At 44.2% G+C, this 23,553-nt stretch overlaps 1 protein-coding gene across 12 annotated transcripts in view; it reads left to right on the top strand.

The window, feature by feature from the left end:
- The window catches only part of IKZF2 (IKAROS family zinc finger 2), a 50,527-nt gene extending 27,339 nt beyond the window's left edge, over positions 1-23,188 (top strand). For 9 of the 12 annotated variants that reach the window (XM_075607215.1, XM_075607218.1, XM_075607214.1 and 6 more), the window contains 5 exons: positions 7,993-8,259; positions 12,515-12,682; positions 15,970-16,104; positions 17,017-17,160; positions 20,055-23,188. In XM_075607215.1, the coding sequence (XP_075463330.1) occupies positions 7,993-8,259; positions 12,515-12,682; positions 15,970-16,104; positions 17,017-17,160; positions 20,055-20,779 (1,439 nt within the window). In that variant the 3' untranslated portion in view covers positions 20,780-23,188. The remainder of the gene's footprint in view (positions 1-7,992; positions 8,260-12,514; positions 12,683-15,969; positions 16,105-17,016; positions 17,161-20,054) is intronic. The other 3 variants (XM_075607222.1, XM_075607223.1, XM_075607224.1) reach the window with 3 other exon arrangements.
- The last annotated feature ends 365 nt before the right edge of the window (positions 23,189-23,553 follow it).

Here is a 23,553-nt window from a genome sequence, read left to right as displayed (position 1 = left end):
GGATCTTAGGGGATTTACGTAACCTCTTAAATACCATGAGCCCTCTTGAATTCCTCTTGTGTCCCTGAATATATTTTGGGGTGAAATGTTTCTGATTTTCTACAAAAGCTGTGTTGTTACTGTATCTGGATTGTCAATGTGTACATTACTTAACTGCCACTCTTCCCTACACAAACCCATTTTCCTCCGCTCCTGACCCGTTTCTACTTTATATGAATATGAAGTATCTCTATGTGTGCTGAATGCAGATATCCCGCTGCATCTCTCCACAAGGTCCTGGGTAGAGTGGAATGTCCTTGGTGTGGGACGAATCTATCCCTCCTAAGCCTCTTTTCTAAAACCCCTAATTACTCCCTAAAAGGTTGGTTGTTGGTGACAACTAAACTTTTGGGCTGTATAGAGAGAAGGAGCGGCTCAGTGAGTAAAGGCACTGACTTTGGCACTGAGTTTGAAGCAGGGGAGCCTGGTTCAATTCCTGGTGTCAGCTCCTTGTGACCTTGGGCAAGTCACTTTATCTCCCTGTGCCACCAAAAAAACATAGGTTGTAAGCTCTATAGCAGGGACCAGTGCCTGCAAAATGTCTCTGTAAAGTGCTACATAAAACTAGCAGCGCTATACAAGAACAAACTATTATTATTATTAAGCAGTGGTCAAATTGAGGCTGATCCATCTGATTTATTTGAACTGCAGATTTAAAATATTATTTATTTATTTTTTCATTTAAAGAATGGAAAATGTAGCTGCTTTAAAGTGATTCTCTCTTCCATCCTCCGCAAACGTGGCGTCTCCCAGCAGCCTTCCGGGTACAATATTCCCATTTGGAGAGAGACACATGGGAGTCATTTATCACAGTCTCCCAGCTGCAAAGACTGGTGCAGAATATTGCAAACATTTTTTATCAAACATCCCAGTTGAAAACGATAAGAAATGTTGATTTATTGATACATTGACTTTGCAGTAATATTGCTCAATTTTTGCAGCTGGAAGACTTTCTTTAAAAACAAAAAACAAAAAACCCCACACGTCTTGGCTTGTTCCTCTTGGAAAAGGTATTTTTGACGTATTGTAGGGTCTTTCATTACATCGATACTATGAACTTCACTCTGAGGTATGGGGAGGCAAATCTCTTGGCTCGCAGAGGAGTTTGCAATGCTTTGTAAAGTATGTAATGGTTAGTACAGGCATACCCCGCATTAACGTACGCAATGGGATCAGAGCATGTATGTAAAGCGAAAATGTACTTAAAGTGAAGCACTACCTTTTCCCCACTTATTGATGCATGTACTGTACAGCAATCGTCATATGTGTATAACTGATGTAAATAACGCATCTGTAACAGGCTCTATAGTCTCCCCGCCTGCGCACAGCTTCCGTACAGGTAGGGAGCTGGTATTGCTGTTCAGGACGTGCTGACAGGCGCATGCGTGAGCTGCCGTTTGCCTATTGGGCGATATGTCCTTTCTCGCGAGTGTACTTAAAGTGAGTGTCCTTACACCGGGGTATGCCTGTAATGTTGTATATTTCAGCAAGTCAGGGTCTTCGCGTGTATAAAGCACCATGGTAACCTGCTTTTATGTACAGTATTGCAGACCCCCGATGTCTCAGTATCTACGGTATCTGTTAATATCCTGTAGCTCCCATGGTGTTCATATCTGTAACATCTCTATACCAGAGAACTATGATTTCTGTTACCCCAGGAGTTACAAATTACTAATGAGCCTTTGGGGACCTTCCTGAAATTGCTGTTGGAATAAGTTGGGAGATCCTTCATACAGTAGTTATACCGTTTAGATTTACCCAAGGACACCTGAGTGTTCATCTAAACGTTTAAAAAGGGTAATCCTTGATACATGAGACACCAAATACTGTACATCAAGTGTTGTTTGTTCAAGTACAGGTCTGCTTTCTACACTGGTTTTTATTTTCTTGCTTTCTTTGTATTACTGACTCGTATAACATGGACTTGATGAAGTGTATCAAGATGAGGGCACTTTGCTTTCTTGTGTTGGTCCCACTTCTTTTAGGGGATGACCATTTTCAAATCTCATGTTTTTTAAACAATTGACACCCTTGTATCAATTAGGGGTTTTCCTTAGCTAAATACTTGTTTCTTTCCACTACGGACACTTTTGTTGCATTGATTTTGCCGTATTGGGAGTGGTTCTACGAAGACATGAGAAGTTGGAAAAGGAGCTTCATGGCTTGAAGGTTTGTGATAGTAGCGCGGCCCGCGCACGGGTTGTAAAACGAGTGACCCGCAAGTCCTACAGATTTCCAAAGCGCATCCCGAGTAGTCTGTAGAATTGGAACCCTTTGGTTTCCCCATGAAGTAGCCTCCACACCATGAGCTCTGGCATTCCAGGGTCCCTGTGACGTTGTGGCTACATTATGGGCGTTCTGCTCACTGTCTACGAGAGAGCTGAACGTGACCTGGCCGGAAGATGAGACCTCCGCCTCTTCCGTTCGCTTCCTGTGTGCCAGAGGGACTGTGGCACTGGTGCCGCAGCACTCGCAGGGTTAATGGTGATTAAGTACCTGTTTTAAATGATAAGCTTTGAAGTAATTTATAAGATTTGCGGAAGGGACAAATCGAGTAAACCGCCCGGTGATGAGAGGGGAGACTAGCTTTTGTAATCCACGAGTATAAGGCTGAGTCCATGGTGTGGGAGTCTGCACGAGGCCCGATCAGATTGCCTTAAGGCATTGATCTCATCCATAGAGCGCGCGGGCGGAGTATAGGCGGGCGCTGGAGGCAGAAGGGGACGTGCGTTGCGCAAGAAATCAGTTGAAATTGATTTCTTGGTGCGACACACAGGTCGCGGTAGCAGTTCGCCCAATGCGGGTGAACCAGCACCGTGACGCCCCTACGAACGCCCCCCATGGCCCGTCCACCATGGCCAGGGAAAGCACCCACTTCATGCGGGTGACTTAACAGCCTCCGCGCGGGCGAAGGCACCATGGCCCGGGCCTAAGGCTGCGGCCAGGCAAGGAGCGTGTGCGCTGGCACTCGTGTGGTGACGTCACACGCTCTGCTGGACGATTTGGGCTAGCCAGTTGCGCGGCCATGATGTCACGGAGCTGGTTCGCCCTCGTTGGATGAACCGCTCGTTTGAGGCGCCAGCGATCGGCATAATCAAATTTGCTTGCCTCTGCAAGCAGCTAACCGCCGTGCATGCGCAGGCTCGCTCTCACACTGGCCACACACATTGCCTCAATGTGTTTCATCGCGACCAGCACGAGCGCCCCCGCTCAGCATTAACCTGGACAAGGCCTAAGACTGGCGGGACACAGAAAGGTTGTGGGAGGCAGGGAGCGGGACAGACAGACATTTAGGAACTATATAGCTGGCACAAAGCTTGCCCTTCTGGCAGCGAGGGGTTAAAATACTTGAGATTCTCATTTTCACCCAAGAATTTTTTTTTTTTTTTTTTTTTTTTAAATCTACAGGTAACACTTTGCGGGGTTTATTATGATGTAAGCCCCGAAAGCTTTGATGACTGACTTGAGCGTACAGAATAAGCCCCGGTGTCGGCAATGATCAGTGAAATAAAGAGGCATAGAGAAGGCAGGTAGTTTGCATGGACTATCCTGGCTTGCTGATTTAAAACTAGAACTTGGCAATGCTCAGCTGAGCAGCTAAGTATTTATTTGTTTAAACCCATGCAGCTCAGTAACTTAAATCCAGTACAGGCTCTGCAACATTCCCGCCAGAAGTTACTGGGAAATCTTTTGGGTTTTCCATGCACACAACGGGGCAGTGCCTAAACAGCTTTGCATCCGTCCTACAATCTGGCAGGTGTTGTCATCAAAATTATATATATATATATACACACACACACACACATACACATACACATACACATACACATACACATACACATACACACACACACACTTTGTTGTTGCAGTGGTGTGTATATACAGCCGTGGAAAAAACAGTAATGAAAGAATGTAATTCTAAAAGGCATGGTCAGGGACACTTCTAGGGGGTCATGTACTACATAAAGGAAACCATTCTTACCCTGCTTAGCGATTTAACAAATATATGGGCCCACACCTACTGTATATATGTACAAAAGTGTTTTCATGTTATACTCATTGAGTATGGCTGCACACACTGAAAAAAAGGCCTCAGCAGAGGCAAGTGTGGTGCACGGTAAAGGGTTATTAGTTATTGTCTGTGAGGATCCCTAGAGATCCAATATACCGGCACAGCACAATAAGTGTGGATTTTGAACCCAATAAACCACTTTTATGTGATAATCCCATGTGCTGTGAGTACCGGTTTTGCCCGAGGTTTTTTTTGACAAGGTTTTTTTCAGTAAACTTATATTGAAAAGTCAATACGCGCCTTATAATCGGGCTCTGCTGCTGTGTGCACGTCCGCTCCTGTGTAAGCGATTAACACAGTAGTAGTCTGCACATACGCAAGCTCTCGCAAAAAATTGTTGGAGGTCCATAGCATCCCACTTTTTTTCTCAGAAAATGGTATATATATATATATATATATATATATATATATATATATATATATATATATATATATATAAAATTGTTCAACCTTTGCTTTGTGCGTAGGTCAATGTATTTATCCTCTTTAATGATATGTTTTTTGTCTATAATAAGGGGCTGTTGATCAGGCTCCTGTGAAGCAATGGTGTGTGGCTACCTACCTCCAAGCAGCTAATGCTCCTTCAAAGGTCAACAAAAATGTGTCACTTCTCACATACTGTATTATGACGCCTGGCGCCCATAGGGGGCTGTGTTTGTGTTATAACTAAGTGCTATGAGTTCTGTTCCTGGTGGAATAAGGGAACTTTGTGGGGATTATATATATATATATATATATATATATATATGCACAAAGTTCATTTATATAATAATATGTTCTTGTATAGCGCTGCTAGTTTTACGCAGCGCATTACAGAGACATTTTGCAGGCACAGTCCCTGCCCCTAGAGCTTACAATCTATGTTTTTGGTGCCTGAGGAACAGGGAGATAAAGTGACTTGCCCAAGGTCACAAGGACAGCGGTAATTGAACCAGGTTCCCCTGCAAATTCAGTGCCAGACAGTGTCTTTGCTCATATACAGTAGCACTGAGTACATTGTGTGTGCTATATAAATAAAGATGTATGTTAAATAAAAATGTAATCTACTAAAATCAGAAGATTAGGGTTCCACTTGGCAATCTTTTATTTGTTATATTATAATTTAAAGCAGCATTTGGTATCGCAGAGGGGAATTTACTGTGAGCTAGTCACCTATAGGAGCCAACTTACAAAATAGGCCATGTAAGTGCAGGAAGAGGCAGTTACAAAGAGCATTGCTCACAGAGCACAAGGAAAAGAGATAGTGAGGGCTTTCGTAATGATGAGATGATTGTCACATTCCCTTATCGATGGCTGAGGACGAGAAGGTGGTGAAACCACAAATATCGCTGCTGTTAAACCTTTTTTGCTTCTCTCTTTCTGTTAACAGTGGAGAGAAAGGTTTTTGTAAGGCAATGAATGATGCACGTACAGGAGCACTTTATGTGTTACATCACCACCTAACGAGCACCATCATATTGGGCTTTGGGGCGTTTTAAATGTGCAATGTCATATCCAGCATGTTTTAATAAAGGGTAAAAGCCTTATCAATCAAAGCAGACCAAGAAAATTGGCCATAGACTGCAGTAGTGCCATTTAGTCATCTGGGCCTAATTTTAGAAAGTAATTACTTGTTAAGACAAATGAAAGTGTGGCTGATGGTCTGCTACTGCCATTTCCAAATAACCTATCCATTCTAATGTGGGGTTGTAGGAGTAGCCATTCTTCTATCCTTCGTGGACAGCTGTATTGAGAAGTTCTAAAAGAGTTCTCTAGTTTTTGGGTGGTCTCATTTATTATAACATGAAAACAAAAATCCCATATAGACGGTAAACTACCGTCAAACATGGCCCTTATGTTATAAGTGAGTTCATGGCTAATCAGGTTGGTGATAACAGACCCCCTTACGAATTAACCTCTCTCTTCTCACAAAGTGCCAGTAACTTTATTAAAATGTCGTCGTAACCCTTCCATTCATTTTTTGGTTTAGGATAAGTGTCACCACACGGCATTTCAAGCTTCTTGGCAGCTGAGATTTTTTTGGCAACTCTGCAGCCTTCTTTAAAATACCTGTCAGAAGGGGGTTTGCAAGGCAGTGACACCTCTGGGGTGCCACTCACCAAAGCTAACATTTTCAACACTCACAGTAACCCCTCCAAGATCTCCCTGTGAGGTTGCATCTGGCTGTGACACAAGCAGTGTGTGTCACTTAGGTGGTTTCTGTATAGCAGAGAGGAGATCCCTCCTGCAACACTTATCCTCTATGGAGACTTGCGTGTTCGGCGTTTCCATCCCAGTGGGAGAGGATACAGGAACACAACAAGCCGTGACAGCAGGATCTATAAGGGGAAGGATGGAGTTCAACAGAAGATGGAGGCGGTGTGAGGTCATGCTCCTCTCCCCACCTGGGCTGGCAGATAAGCCGCAGCCTCGTGTGTGAGCTCGCAGAGATGGGCCGCGAGAAGTAGGGTGAACAGTTTGTAGCAGACACCTGGCTCCTGCTTTGCTGGGGGTTTCTTCTTTTTCTACTGGATAAGAATCAGAAGGCTTGCAACATGAAACAGTGGGGTGAGAAGTTAGAGGGTAGGAACTGCCGGGTCACAGAGAGTGTTTATTCTCTATATTTTAACCGGCTGTAAAATGTTAAACCTTAATTGATCTTATATCACCTATTTTTTTTTAACCCTGTATGGTTGGTCTGTTCCATTTGGTAACTTCTTCACTGCCAGATAGAACCAATTCCTTTAACCGTAAAATATTTAGCTATGGATAAAAGGAATGATTGTAATAGTATATTAGCCCCTCCCCCACCCCCCCACTACCTCCTCTGTGGGGAAGATTTGCATCTACTACCCTTTTAGCAAAGTGATTTTTTAAAAATGAGATTGTACCTCGTCTCTTGCTCCATTGCATTCACCCTTATTCTGGCATTTTTTTTACGCTGAAATATGCTTTCCATCTCAACTCCACCCATGTGGTACTTAAATTCGAATCAAATTCCCTTTATTTCCTTCTTTCCTTCCAGTGTCTACATCAGCTGTTCTTAACCAGGGATCGTAGGAACCCTTTGGTTTCCCTGGTATCCCCTAGGGTTCTGTCCAATTCTCTGGTCATTTGAAAATTGTTCCAAATACAGAAGAATTTACAATGCATCTGATCTCAGACGCGCTATTAGAGAGGGTTGGGGTTCCTTACAATGCATCTGATCTCAGGCATGCTATTAGAGAGGGTTGGGGTTCTTTACAATGCATCTGATCTCAGCCACACTATTAGAGAGGGTTGGGGTTCCTTACAATGCATCTGATCTCAGACGCGCTATTAGAGAGGGTTGGGGTTCCTTACAATGCATCTGATCTCAGACGCGCTATTAGAGAGGGTTGAGGGTTCCTTACAATGCATCTGATCTCAGTGACCGTTATTGAAAGTAGTTAATGTGACCGCATTGTGCTGGAGGGGCCTCCTGCACTCAAATTTTGCTACAGTTTTCCTCCAACTTCTGCACCAAGGTTGCTGCAGTATTGCCTTAGTCTAGACTAAGGCAATACTGCAGCAACCTCCATGCAAGACTCTAGACCAGAGGTGCTCCTCTCCAGTCCTCAAGACCCCCCCCCCCCTCCCACAAGGTCAGAGTCTAAGGATATCCCTGCTTCAGCACAGGTGGCTCAGTCAACTGATTGAGTCACCAGTGCTGAAGCAGGGATATCCTTAGAATCTGACCTATTGGGGGGGGACGTGGGGGGGGGGGGTCTTGAGGACTGGAGTTAAGCACCCTGGACTAGACTGTAAGCTCGGCAGAGCAGGAACAGATTACCCTGCAAAGCACACGAGGAAGCACAACACAGAGTAAATGATAATAGAATAACGTCGGACGATTGACACCGATTCGAACTTTGATCTTTCAGCAAACTCCGTGAAGCTGGAGCTGCAGAGTGATGAGGAGGATGAGAGGAAGCCCCTTCGCCGGGACGCCCCGCTTCAGATGCAGGACGACGAGAGCGGCCAAGAAGAGCCGCTGCCCGAGACCAACGGGATGTCCGAGAGCCGAAGCAGCCAGGAGCTGTCCCTGGATGGCGGCATCCGGCTTCCGAATGGTAAACTGAAATGTGACGTCTGTGGCATGGTTTGCATTGGCCCCAATGTGCTAATGGTCCATAAGAGAAGTCATACGGGTAAGCAGCTAGGAGCCAAACTGCCTGTAGCATCTGATGTTAATATTACCTGATACTATTGCCTGTCATTATTTACTTTCCTTTACACTCAAAGGAAAGTTTGCACCCTTTGGTCCATGCAGTTTCTTTGCACCCATTGGTAAATTTAGCCGCCCCTTCCCCCCCAGAAAAAAATGTGTTTGGAGTCAGGAGAAGGCTGGTTGTAATGTCATTTATATCAATGGAAGGTTAAAAGGCCCTAAGATGCATTACTAATTCCCCTGGATTCTGCTTGTCCCGAATCAGCACAAACATCTCTGTGTCATTGTTCCTGCTGCATGAAATATCAGGAACGGGTTGTGCTGTTCCAGGAGAAGCGGAAGCCATAGGTATTTGCAATGAAAATCAGACGCCGGTGATCCAATGACTTAAATAACGGTGTATACAGTAACACCACAGTATATAGGTGGCTGCCTCCTGAAATAAAGGACACCACAATCCATTTTCTGTTTTAGCTTTTCTTCTGTGTGGCTTAGCGCAGAAGTGCATGTTGTGACATTTTGAGGTGACATTCGAAAAATGGCATAGTCTGCCTCTGAAGCAGTCATTCACATTGGAGCACATTACACCCCATGAAAATGTACATGTTGTAGTATACAGCAATACTAAGCATCACTACTACTCTCCAACTCTCTGTAGCATTGGCCGTCTGGACCTATCCAAAGCATTATCGGGACCTCCAATAATTATAAGCGTTGACCACAAATCTTACCCTCCGCGCTCCATCAAACACCAATGACTAGCCCACTTCTTCATGGGCTGTGGGGGCTGGAGGGTATATGAAAGTTCTTATTGTTGTTACACAGTGCAGCATGTTTACTTTCAGAAGTGAGGATACAGACACAAACTGCTGCTTGATCTTGTGGTCCATGCATGCACAGCCGAGTTTTGTGAGCTTAGTTTTTGGTAGGGTCCTGCACGTGAAGTTGGAGAAATGCAGCAGTATCTCAGTGTATCACCATAAGGAGTTCCGGCTCTTTTAAACAAATGGCGCTAAAGTCCCATCCAGCCCTAGTACTATCATTACGCTATCCACAGAGCTCAGAGGTGCTTGTACAGTCAGGGCAGCTGACTGCTTTCCTAGGGCCCAAGACTACAGTCTCCACTGGGGATCCCCCAGGTTTTTGAGTGGAGGGGAGAGGTGTCTGCTGCCCCCTGCCGCCGGCCCTGTGAGTCACCCCCATCTCTCTCACTCTTCACACACTCTTCCCCCCTGTCTAACTCTTCCCCCTGTCTAACGCTCCCCCCCTCTCTCACTCTTCCCCCCACCCCTCTCTCATTCTTCCTCCCTCCCTCTTTTCCCTCCCCTTTCACTCTCCCCGCCTCTCTCTCTTATCCCCTCTCTCTTCCCCCTCTCTCTCTCTCTCTCTCTCTCTCTCTCTTCCCCCTCCTCTTTCACTCTTCCCCCTCCTCTTTCACTCTTCCCCCTCCTCTCACTCTCTCTCCTCCTCTCACTCTCTCTCCTCCCCCCCTCTTGCCCTTCCTCTCTCTCTTCCCCTCCCAACTCACTCTTCCCCCTCCTCTCTATCTTCCACCATTCTCTCTCAATCTTCTCAGCTCCTCTCTCACTCTCTCTCACGCTTCTCTCCCCTCACTCTTCTTCTTTCCCCTAACTCTCTCCCTTCTCTCACTCACTATCTGCCTCTCTCCCCCTCTCCCTCATCCCTCTCTCACTCTCCTCCCTCCAACCCCCTCTCACTCTTCTTTCTCACCCATCTCCCTCCCTCTCACTTTGCCTCCCCCCCCTAGGCCCCACGTGTGGTGCGGGGTCATTCTGGCCCCACCCTGTGGGCTCCCATCAAGGCGGTCGAAACAGAAGTTGGGCCTGTGTTCCGGGTTCAGAGCGCTGGGGAAGGCCCGCCACCTGACCCAGGACAGATGTCTCCGCACGCCCTCCCCCACATTTAGCACAACATGCCACATCCCTTTGAAAGGATCCTGTGGTGTAACACTTTCACAATATGCTGTGTTACACACACAATTTCCATAGGAACCAGTGGTAGGACATACACAGTAGGTTAAAGTGTATCACAGTATGACACATGCCATTTCCACCAGGATCCCTTGATAACTCTTTCTCTGTGTAGGTGACAGTTCACAGTGCCACGCCATATTTCCGTGCCATATGAATCCATAATGGGGAGCAGCATATGCATTGAAAGGCTAAATTAAATACCTCAAACATCTAAAATTGAAATACGGGAGGGGAAGCAAGAAAGAGCTTCCTAAATAAAAAGTATTAGATTCATGGATCAGCTTCCCAGCAGAAGGGCAATACAGAACCAGAATATAAACAAGCAAACCAGAAGCCTATGAAAATAATAGTCATGAAATCAACCTGGATGTTAAATTAAGCCAAGTAGGGAAGGTGTCCAGGTGTTCCCGCACAATTCTGGGACAACCTTTACGTTGGCATTGTAGTAACTACAAGTCATTACTAAAAACAGAACTGCTGATTTCCACATGGTTGGAGTTAACATCCAGGATTGTATGTTAAGCTTTTGGCCCCGAGAGCTTCGGTTATTTACTATTTCATTAGCAAATGTGAGAAAAGTAGGAACGTTGTATACACCTCCTATCGCTCAATATAAACACTCCCAATAAATTGGGCTATATCTTCATATGCTAGATACAAATACCACTTGTGGTGCATTTGCATGTCTCAGACAGCTCTTTCCCCATTATCGCTTAGCACACAGCGCTTCCACTGCAGCCAGGGATTCTGGGTAATGACATGCACATGAACACATAGTGTCACTCTTTACGTCTTCTCCATTTTAACATGGAGCCCTATAAGCTTATGCCTGCCGCATTACACAGCTTTTCAGCAGAGCCTGAGATAAAGAAGTGCATAGCCAGCAAACCTACCCACAGACAGCTGTTTTGACCTTTTGGGTCTCACCAGTGCAAGGTTGCTGGCTAGACAACGTGTGTACGTGGGTATAACCAGACAATATACAAACATTCCCTAAATCCATTTAAGGCAAAGCACTTTGAAGTTTAGGGTCAACTTAATAAACAGCCGGATTGGGCACTTGATACACTTGATACATACTCCTTTAAATAACTGGAAGACTGGGTGAGATAAATGAGAAACTTGGTAATTGTGAAAATTAGAAATACATTGTGGTGAAATGGAACTAGGATGAGAGCAGTCAAAAAGGTCACCCCTAGATACCCTCTGAAGCCTATGCAGGAGAGTGTGTGTGTGCTTGCAATAGCTCAGGTAATATTACAATCAGATCCTTCAGGCATTCTTCAATGGGGCAGTCAAGCCAGAAATCAACCCCTCCACATCGGGCAGTGGACCTGCAAAGGAGTTTGTGTGCACGCTCTCTCCACCAGAAGAAGGTCCCTCGGTGCATTGCTCTGTATTACACTGCGGGCCCTTCCTACATTGAAGGGGTTTCACTACCTGTGCACCCTCACCGGTCCAGTTGTGCACAACTGCCAAGATCCATGGGCTGCAGTGAATGGGAACTGAGATTTCGGGAACAAATATGACATTTCAATGGGAAATGTCTGACTTCAAAGAGTGAGACATAAATCTAAATCTGTAATACCCATAATGCTTAAAGTGATTGAGACCGACTCTTATTTAGGGGGACTCATACCTAATGAGACCACTCAGGCCTGGTTATGGTATGTTTAACATTGTTTCCCGTAGTATCATCTGGTTGGGATGAGAAACGAAAAATAAAGACAAATTGTACAAAAAACCAATATTATTACATTTCAGTTATACCCTTAAAAGTGAATCCCACCCGCTTACTGTAAATTATTCTTTTAGATGCTCACCGGAAAATTGTGATCAAAATCTTAAACTATTGACAAAATGGGGACAGAAATGAATTTTCTACATGTCTTCCCATGTGGTTCAGTTGATCCCAAACAATGATGAATCAACGCTCCTGCAGAACCAATGTAGTCTTGATAACTTTGCACAACTAAATAACCCTAGTGGTCACTTCCCGTTTCCGTCCCACGGTGCCTGGGATGTAACATTTGTGAGAGGAGAGCTTCTCTTCAAATAAGGTTACTCCTGGATCCCAGGTGGTCTACATTACCAGTAGATGGGATTGCACCTTTTACTCGACTCCTTCCATAAGAAAATGCTGCTAACGTTGGATTTTTTTTTTTTTTACTGTTCTTAAAGGTTAGAGTCCAGTGTCCCACTCCTCTAATCTGCAAGGTCCCTGGTTTTGTCTCCGTCCAGGTGAGCGCCCTTTCCACTGTAACCAGTGCGGCGCCTCGTTCACGCAGAAGGGGAATCTTTTACGTCACATAAAACTACACTCCGGAGAGAAGCCCTTCAAGTGTCCCTTCTGCAGCTACGCTTGTCGGAGGCGGGATGCCCTTACAGGGCACCTCCGGACACACTCCGGTGAGTCTCTTTCAGGCCTCTCCACCACAGTATTTATATGTACGTACATGGATATCATATATACAGTAGAGCCTTACAGTAGTAAGCTTATATACAGTAAACATGATGGCAGTTTTACAATGTGGATGCACCCATTCCATCACCTAGATCAGGGGAGGGGGGGGGGCAGCCTCCACTCATACCCTCAGGTTCCCCCAACTTGCCAGGTTTTTAGGATTTCCCAGCTTCAGTATAGATTGCTCAATCAGTCTTCGACTGAGCCTTTGATTGAGCCACCTGTGGTGAAGCAGGGACTGAATGAACTACTTGCGCTGGAGCAGGGACACCCTGAAAACCTACCCTGTTAGGGGGGCTTGAATACTGGAGTTAAGCCCCCATGACCTAGAAGACATTTTGACTGATAGCTACCAGAATACATGTACCCCCCCACCCTCCCAAAAGTATGAGATTTGCTGCTCTATACCCAAAAAATAAAGATGTTTTGTTGGAGTCCTTCTGATTGCAAAGAGGGAGACTACGGTGCCGTTTGCAAGAACATTGAAGCTGGGAAGCAGGAAGACTGACTTCCAATGAGTGAGGCTCACTCTATATGAGAGAGGCCACCTTTCGATGGGTGAAGCTCACTCCACATGCCGTCCAATTACTCCCTTAATTAAGTATGATTCTTCCCAAATGATTAAGACTGTTGTCCACTGAGACTTTTGCTCTGTCATGGTTTTATCCAAGTCCTACCCCTATGACTTGTGTCCTGTGTCCCTCAGTGTAAGCCCAGGACACTCACGCCCTGCTAGTCCCAATGCCTGTCGTGTTAGGGGCTGGGAGGGGCTGCAGGGAGGTTACAGACTGGGACGGAGGAGGCACAGTGTGGTGTGATTGCATACCGACTGTGTTACTCACTGAGGAAGTTCAGGAGAAAGAAATCAAGTCTTTCCCAGAACATACCCTGCCTGTGGCTCCCCTTATTCACACGCAGTGAAAGAATCTTATACCAGGATACAACTTCTTCTAAGATCTGTCGTTGAGCAAAGCAAAACTTCATGGTACGTTGAAGTAAGAGTTCCTATGCAAATGACACTGTGTCTCTTCCTAAATTCCACTACTTCAAAACATTCTCTCTACCAAAGTCTGCCAGCTGCAAAACTGGAGCAGCAGCAGTGCAAAAACTGCTCACGATTCACCAGCAAAGAACAATCTCATTGCTTCCATTTCCTTTTCTTGTAACAAGCTAGCATCGTTTATTTTTTATCCTGCGCCAATGTTGCAACTGTAAGACACAGTATGTTATATCAGAAGGATGTCCGTGTTCTCATGGCCAGGGAACATGGGAGCCTTTTAATGATCACTATGCATCCACAGCTTGAAGCTGACTGCAGAGTAGGGACAGAGATGCTGATTGATTTAGGAGAGACCTGCATAGTGGTGTGAATATAAGCTTAGATCAGTGTTTTTCAAGCAGGATTCCTAGGTACCCTTGGGTTCCCCGGGCATCCCTAAAGGGTTCTCTGTCATTTTCAGGTAATTTTAAAATTGTACCAAATACAGAAGAATTTACAATGCATCTGATCTCAGACGCGCTATTAGAGAGGGTTGGGGTTCCTTACAATGCATCTGATCTCAGACGCGCTATTAGAGAGGGTTGGGGTTCTTTACCATGCATCTGATCTCAGACGCGCTATTAGAGAGGGTTGGGGTTCCTTACAATGCATCTGATCTCAGACGCGCTATTGGAGAGGGTTGGGGTTCCTTACAATGCATCTGATCTCAGACGCGCTATTGGAGAGGGTTGGGGTTCCTTACAATGCATCTGATCTCAGACGCGCTATTGGAGAGGGTTGGGGTTCTTTACCATGCATCTGATCTCAGACACGCTATTAGAGAGGGTTGGGGTTCCTTACAATGCATCTGATCTCAGACGCGCTATTGGAGAGGGTTGGGGTTCCTTACAATGCATCTGATCTCAGACGCGCTATTAGAGAGGGTTGGGGTTCTTTACCATGCATCTGATCTCAGACGCGCTATTAGAGAGGGTTGGGGTTCCTTACAATGCATCTGATCTCAGACGCGCTATTGGAGAGGGTTGGGGTTCCTTACAATGCATCTGATCTCAGACGCGCTATTAGAGAGGGTTGGGGTTCTTTAGAATTTTACACAGGGTTCCTGAACCTGAAAAATGTTGGAGACCACTGACTTAGATTAGGAATTGAAAAAGGACAAAGAGTCTGAAAAGTGTCATAAGATGGCAAAGCATATAACACAAAGGGCCATGTTTGCTTAGTGGCTTCTTAAGGCTTAGCACCGCTTAACAACTACAGCCCAAAATACCCATCTGGACTTCAACAGACAAAAACCATGGTATAAATAAATGTTAAAAAAAAGGCCTATTTCATATCTCTCAAAATAGTCAAATCTGCAGCTCTTTCACTCTGCGGAAAGGAAGAAAAAAAGCAGTGTTTGAGCAGGATCCCTGAGGGATTAAAACCCAATGGAGACAAGCAAAAAATCCAGCCTGTGAGGGAGTGTTTGTTCAGCAGCATTCCTAGTGTGAGCGGAGAATTCCGCACCTTGTAATACCTGTGCTGTGTGGCTGGCAGGCCAGAGAGCTTCTTCAACCTGCTATTGTTATTTGGACCTGTAAGGCCCTAATAATGAGAATTGGCCAAGTATACCAAAAAACACCCCACAAAACATTATACATAGCAGGACAGGACCGTCCACCATACAACCCCCTTCTTACCTTAGTATCCTTTGTTCATACAATGGGAAACAATGGATCTCTATTACCTCTTTACTGCTGCTATTACTGTAGGTGACTGGCAGTGGCACCTACATTATTAGAGGCACACACCACGGGTTATGTTCCCATTAAGATTGATGGAATACGTCATGTTGTGCGAAAACTTTCCACGGCAAATCAGCCACGAATACAGTCAAAACTGCTATATTATGGCAAACATGTATGTGGGTCTGTTGAAGCATTATATACAAAAGATAGCCATGTATTGAGAAAACAGATACGTCTATTAGATTGCAAGCTCTTCAGGGCAGAGTTTCACAATGTTTACTTTTTTGGGTGGTCCATGATTTTTACATTGCCAGTGTGGTTTAATCATTAAAGTGTCCTGGTCGCAAAACCGGCTTTACATGGGTTTCGTAGTTGGTTAAATTGGGGTATTTGGGGGGAGAAGGGAAGAGTTGCTCCATTTATAACTCAAATTTGCAACTAGGCTACAGTATATAGAAAGCTAGTGGTGTCAATAACCTAATAGTTGTACCCTTACTCTTTGCAGTGGGAAAACCTCACAAGTGCAACTACTGCGGCCGCAGCTACAAACAGCGCAGCTCCCTGGAGGAACATAAGGAGAGATGCCACAACTACCTGCAGAATGTCAGGATGGAGACGGGCCAGGGAATGGGGCATCACGGTGGGTACTATTGGCATGAGCCAAACTCCTCCCCTTGCTCACTGGAGTAATCCCAGTCAGTACACCCTGGTAATGCTGGCACCGAACGGACACTATTCAACACAGTGAGAAGCAGTACACATTTAACAGTGTATCAGCTTCCATTCCAATGAATTAAAGTTGATACATGGCTAACTGCTTTACCACACTTCTCACTATGTTGGATAAGGAGATAAGATAAGCATCCAATCCAAGGTCTCTTGCCATCAGCAAATTTTGATGTGTGATTTGCAGAAGGTAATCAGCACATATTATATAATGAGGGATCACCCACTGCTGCATCACACTCCATCAGTTGTGTTCCCTTTTCTCAACGCTAAAACTAGAAACCTCCCACAGATCTGATGTAACATTAAACGTATGAGACTTGATTTATATTACATATGATGCAGCCACCAGCTGTCTTGATATATAGGGCTATATTTACTAAAGTTACGATTGCTGCTCAATGCCGTGAATTAATTTACAAGTAGGAGAAGCAGCAGAAGTGCTGTAAATGCAGTAATGCATTGCGGCTTTTGTTTTGGGGGTGCCTTTTGGGAACCATGAAGATCAATTACGTTATGGTTTGAAAACTCAACAATGTGTCAAATATATATGTATATATGTATATATATATATATATATATATATATATATATATGTATATGTATATGTGTGTGTGTGTGTGTATATATATATATCTCTATCTATCTCAAAGTTCTAGTAGCCGTGCAGGTCCTGGAGAATTGGGGATATGATATACTTTTTACTGGGGCATCATGAGAGCTCTTCAGAAACATTTTCGAAGAGCTTTACCAGACCATAGCAGTCTCTTGCTGAGATGTAGGGAGTAGACGGGTCATTCTGACGTGACGTTTTGGTTCTGTGTAGCATCTCCTATGGACGAGTGTAAGAATCAAGAGACGCTGATGGAAAACAACATGTCTCTGATGCCTTTTGAGAGACCAGCTGTCATAGAGAGACTGGCCAGCAACATGGGGAAGCGTAAGAGCTCCACCCCACAGAAGTTTGTGGGTAAGCATTGGCTTTCTTTTCCTTAGAAGTCCTTTCTGCATTGATTGAGGTGCATCAAATGTGCCGTCCCGTCCCCCATCACACCCAAATGACCTATTTTGAAAGTGAGCTCCATGTAATGCCCTTTAAAGCAGATTACCAACCTTATTTGTTTTATTTTTCTCCTAGCTCTTTTATTTATCAAGGCCCAAAGCCTGCCCGTAGAGTTTTCACATGGCAACTGCCGCCATTTTTATTGATGCTTTCTCCACTCCACGAGGTAGCCACCTTCCCAAATAAGGTTCTTCTTAGCAGTCATATTAATGTAGGGTTTGAGCTATAAAAAAAAAATTAGGAATAAATTGCACGATTTTAAAATGTTAGTGAGCAAGGCAACGAATATCAAAACATCCAACATATGTACAGAAACATGAGTAAACCTTTAAAAAATACAATAAAATAAGCATGCGTGAGGAATTGTCCCCTTTTAAAAATAGTACGCATTGTGGAAAGATTAGATGAAATGAACCGGGCACACTATTTTCAACATGATTTTCAAAAACATAAGTGGAGCAAAAAAACAGCGGCCAGGTTTACTAAGCCATGCGAGACGCTTCCTTGTGTGACCAATCAGCATTGAAGTAGACTGTCATTCAGAAAGCAATAAAAAATAAATTTGTTTTAACATTTCATTTCCCCCTCAGAAATCATATAATATGAATGTAATCCCCGGGCAGCTGAACCACCATTTCCTACGAGAGGAAATGACATTAATTTTATACACGTTCCAAAAAAGACTAAAATTCAGATAACTCCGCAGGGCGGCAGAGAAGGGAAAGTCCCCGGTCACAGCATTAAAAAGGTGTTGCTTGCACAGTGCTGCACGTCATGAAATCCTAAATAAAAAAAAACACTGGTTTACTAAGATATATTCTTTACACTGATCAATCCAGGGGCATTATTTTGGTCGCTGGAGACTTTGATGAATATCTCTCATTGTGTGCAATAATATTCCCAATGTACATACTACTGTCTCTGTATGACACCCAACGTGCTGCATAGAATGTAAGCTCTTCAGGGGAGGAACTTGTCCCATGTAGGCTTTCATGCAGGCCGCCCTTTATTATCCTTTTTAAATGGCCCGCAGGCTGATGCTGCACACAATACTGACGCTGCATGAAGCAAAATGTAAAATAATAATATAATAAAATAAATAATAATAATAATGAAAAAAAACAATCTAAAATCTAAACGGGATACGTATACAAAACAAAACACGGAGCGAATATTTGTAGCAGCATCATTTTGCGCCGGCGACCATATTGTATGTATAAATCTTGCTCCTTATATTTGGTACAGATCTCTTTGGCATGGAGGTTAACGCCACCTAGACCTGGCGGATTTATTTGGTGCACACAGAGAGGAAAACGGCACCAGTTATATGCGCAACGTTTCATCCATCACATTATAATATTGTGCTGACTCTCTCCTCCCCTGGTCCCTGCCCCTAAAACAATCAATCAAGTAGAGCCAAACGGAGTAAACCACCTTTCTACATTTGATGCTGAGTCACACAGTCCCAAATGACCCGATTGTCACCAGTTTGGAGCACGGGTCCCGGTTACGACACACGATACATAACCCACCAGGGAGTTATTATGTCCTTATCAGAAGCAACTATCACTGGATGTCAAACCCGAGTCTGCATATTCATTGACAATCCTATAGACACTTGGCAACAACATGTATATTTAACCTTCCTCTGGATCAATATACTGTAAATACAAATATAGAATAACTATCTGTCATCTACATTTAACATACTGTAGGTTGAACTTGATGGACATATGTCTTTTTCAACCTCATAAACTATGCAACTTACACACTGCCAAAAAGTCCCGCAAAGCCCTTGTGTGTTGGAAAAATGTATTGTTGGAAGGCAGTTCTATCTCCTTCCAGAATGAATAAAGATGTCAGAATGACAGGGGTTAATTAAACAGAAGGATGAAAGGAGATCTGCATATCCTTTCTGCAGACATATATTTCTTAAACAAACCAACAGCATTCCCTAATGTAATTGTCATACATTTTCAGCTTTGCGTTGAGAAGTTGCCAGGCCAGTGTGGTTTGTCTAAGTAAAGTCGTCCCTCCTTGTTCCAGTATATAACACCAAAGACAAACAGACATTTTCACAGCTAGGTCCTCAATCCCTAATCTGGGTGACTGCAGAATCCATGGTACTTCTACAGAACAGGATTGTCCTCACGTGCACACGCTCAACAAAAGGAAAGACGCTGTTTGTCACACTCCAGTTTGTACTCATGAGGCGGTCAGTAAGTTGCAGGTTGTGGTACCTTTCATGAGATCAACATCTAATGTCTATTGGACATTCATTTTCAATATCTTCTTCAGATTTGGACATGTGTAGAATTGTCTGAAAAGGCTCATGCAGAACAACTCTCAGTTGGGTTCATTCAGAGTGGTCACAACCTGCAACTTATCAACAATTCTCCAGCACAGCTACTAGTACTCAGCAATGTAGAGTTTTCAAAATGAGTCATTGCTCTGTGGCACTGGCTAATGATACTTTTGGTTCTGAAAATGCAGATAATTAAGAGTTATATGTCAATTAGTTAGCGAGGTGTTATAGGGAGCAGTTAAATAGAGCAATAGGAAAAGTTTTATATGGACAAGTTACATGGAGTTATAAGGAGCCTTTATATGGAGAAATAGTAGGCATTAGGGAGAAATTATATGGAGCAATAAGAGGAGTTAATCACTTAAAACACACATTGTAATGGCATAGAAATATATGGTATATGGTGCTTTGCTCTCCTCTGTTTCCCAGTTAATAAAACTAGGGGAGGCACTGTGCAAAATACATATTTAAATGTGTTTCCTTGCCTCGCCCCCAGGTGAGAAGCTCATGCGGTTCGGATACCCCGACCTGCATTTTGACATGAATCTGGCCTATGAGAAGGAGGCAGAGCTAATGCAGTCGCAGATGATGGATCAGGCCATCAACAATGCCATCACCTACCTAGGAGCAGACGCTCTGCGACCCCTGATGCATCACACGGCCAGCACAATGTCGGAGGTCCCTCCCATTATCAGCTCAGTTTACTCTCAGGTCTATCATCCCAGCAGGGTGGAGAGGCCCACCAGCAGGGAGACGTCAGACAGCAATGACAACAACATGGACGGTCCCATCTCACTCATCAGACCAAAGAGCCACCCTCAGGAGAGAGAGGTGTCCCCCAGCAACAGCTGCCTGGACACCACCGATTCAGAGAGCAGCCATGATGACCGCCAGTCCTACCAAGGCAACCCATCCTTAAACGCCAAGAGAAAGCAGAGCCCGGCTTACCCCAAGGAAGACAACAAAGCACTGGATGCCACCAAGGCTAGCTTGGGCTCCTCTAAGGACGTCTACAGGGTCTTGAACAGTGAAGGGGAGCAGATACGAGCCTTCAAATGTGAGCACTGTCGGGTACTCTTCCTGGACCACGTCATGTACACCATTCACATGGGCTGCCACGGGTACCGGGACCCACTGGAATGCAACATTTGTGGCCACAGGAGCAAGGACCGCTATGAGTTCTCCTCGCACATTGTCCGAGGGGAGCACCCCTTTCACTAGTCCACAACTGGAGGTGGCTCCTATGAAGTAGAACTGCACATGAAGAAGTACTGCACTTACCCACTTTTCCCCAGACGTTAGGTACTCCAAAAGGATTTATTTTAGATGTATTTTTTTTTAAATTTGCAATTCCACCGAACATGCTATTTTCTGACCTCCAACAAACTTGTTAGCCTCCCAAGCAAGCATAAAAGAAAGGGACCTTCAGTTTGTTCCACTCAGCCCTGTGAAACAGGGAGCGTTCCCATGGTCGTCTGTATTTTCCCATTGGCCTGACCACAAATGTCTGTTTTCCATGGAATTAGTAGCCTTGGTATCCTGTGGGTAGTTTCTAGAATAGTAACATGCATACAACTCAGGTGTCTCAAACATATTAGCCGCGGGCTAGCAGTCACTTCCCTCTCCGACCCCTGTATAACGAGGCCAGAGATGTAAGAATACCATGAGCATATCTTCAATTTAGTTTGGCAATGGGGAGGGCAGCGGCTCACTGGCAATGCCAGCTTATGAATTGGCAAGTTATCTTCCAGTAAATAATAGTACGTGTTCCAGCCCCGCTGTTTGCGCTATCCTCACTTACTCATGGGGTATCAGTTCTAGCAGTTCTTCTTGTTACCTCTCTTGCATAGTGTGTCAGTCTTAAAAGCGAGGATTTTTATTTCTGCGTTCCCCTTTCTACTTTGGTATATTTTGGTTTGTACCCTACTGCTTTTACATGCCAAAGAGGATCGTGACCCAGGCCAATCGCTCCCCGATCCTTTCACATCCCTTCAAATGTTTTGACTTCCTGTGCAGTCGTTGCATAGATGATTGAATTCACCATGGCCCACAGGAAGTAAAGCGACAGAGAGAAGCAGAAACATGAACAAAGACAGAACATATCATTTTTTCCATGACAGGATTATCACTGCATTGTGATAGCACCACATACTATCTTAGCAGAGCACAGGTGACAAGGCTGTGTGGGGGTGTCAGTTATAATATCCGTCACAATCTAGGGCACGGGTTAATCTGCCAAATGAGCATAGTGACACTGTGTAATTATTCTTTTTAGGTGACTTTCATTGCCATACTGTAGGTCAGTGGTTTTCATCTTTCTGTAAGCGGCAATCGAAGCGGCCATTTTAGTTTTCCATTTTTGTTTATTTTTTACATTCGGGTCTCCAAAACTGAACCCCATTGATTTCAGCTCTAGGGACCCACTGCTACCCGAGATACTTTCCTCCGTAGGGGGGGGGGGGGGGGACCGGTAGCCACTCCGGCTCTTTAGCTGGGCTTAGGTAATGGCGGGTTTTCAAAGCTCCCGCTTCCTGCGGGCCAATAGGAAGCCGTGATGTCATCCGGTGCGGCTTCCCATTAGCCCACATGACGCGGGAGCTTTAAACGTTTGCCGAGATACCGGCACCCCCTTTGGAGATAAGTATTTTGGAAAGTAGGGGCTCCCCCGGAGCTGAAATGACTGGGGTTCAGCCCCGGAGACCCTGTGCTTTAAACCTACGTGGAGTACAAATGAATTGCTCCTTTAATTACAACAGAACCCTTTCAAAACATATTGTGACTGCTTGGAGGCGCAGCGTACCTATACTTCCCAAGAGCCTCTATTGCTATGTTGAACACGATATTTGAATCGGCAAATGAACTTTATGCAAAAATGCATATACTGTAGAACCCCCTTTGGCCTCAGAATATCAGGTTGAAAACCACTGCTATAAGTAGACGTTTCTGAAATGCAGAAGAGGAAAATAAAGCAAAGTCTGACACTTTTTTGGTGATAGTTAAAATGTTGTAGTCATGTGAAGTGCTTCCAGTGCAGGGTATATTCTGTGTGTGATTCTGCATGGATTGGGCGACATACACTGCAGTTTCTGCTCAGCTGTTTTCACAGTCTCATTTTCAACGTACAGTAGGTCTTATTTATTGGGGGAAAACTAGTACAGTGTAGCTAGCGGTTTGAAGTTGTCTGTAAACGTGGCCTGTGCACCACTGTATTTGGAATACTTTGCAAGTCCCACCTGTACTGAACAAGTTAGAGAAGGAAGTAGGAAAGATGCAATGGTGGTGTTTGGAAATACACGTAAAGTTCCCTAAAAACTCATGGCAAGGAATAATCCCTATTAGATATTTACATCGATCCTTCATTGGCATGGTTAGAAACTAGCTACTGCGATTGAATATATATATATATATATATATATATATATATATATATATATATATATATTCAAAGTCAAATGGCAGCTGGCACACACTTGTATTGCATAGAAATCCAGATGCTTATCTCATAAAAAATAGTTTATGAGATTACCAGATTGTAGTCCAGCAAGAAGACACAGCACACGAGGAGTAAACTTCAGGAGTTGTATTGAAGATGTAGATACTCAGAAAACCAACGTTTCGATTCCACAAACAGAACCTTCCTCAGGTTATGCCTGAGGAAGGTTCTGTTTGTGGAATCGAAACGTTGGTTTTCTTTTTTATCTCAATTTTTTTATTGGTAATCGCATATATATATATATATATATATATAATATATTTTATATATATATATATATATATATATATATATTTATATATTCCAGCACTGATGTGATTTATCATCATCGTAACTGCCCTGCATCCATTGCAATCAGAAAGTCTGACAGAGAGAGACAGGGTTAGAAGGAAACGTGCGTTCTCCTCACCTCTGTACTTGCTGGTGAAAGTGGGCAGTCTTCCCAGGCATTGGTTCTGGTGACCTTGGTGAGAAGGATGTTGGAGAAAGGATTTTGAAGGTA

This window comes from Ascaphus truei, chromosome 7 (assembly GCF_040206685.1).
Source record: "Ascaphus truei isolate aAscTru1 chromosome 7, aAscTru1.hap1, whole genome shotgun sequence".
NCBI lineage: Eukaryota > Metazoa > Chordata > Amphibia > Anura > Ascaphidae > Ascaphus > Ascaphus truei.
Note: the sequence above shows the minus strand (reverse complement) of the source record. Positions and strands in the feature narration are given on the sequence as shown.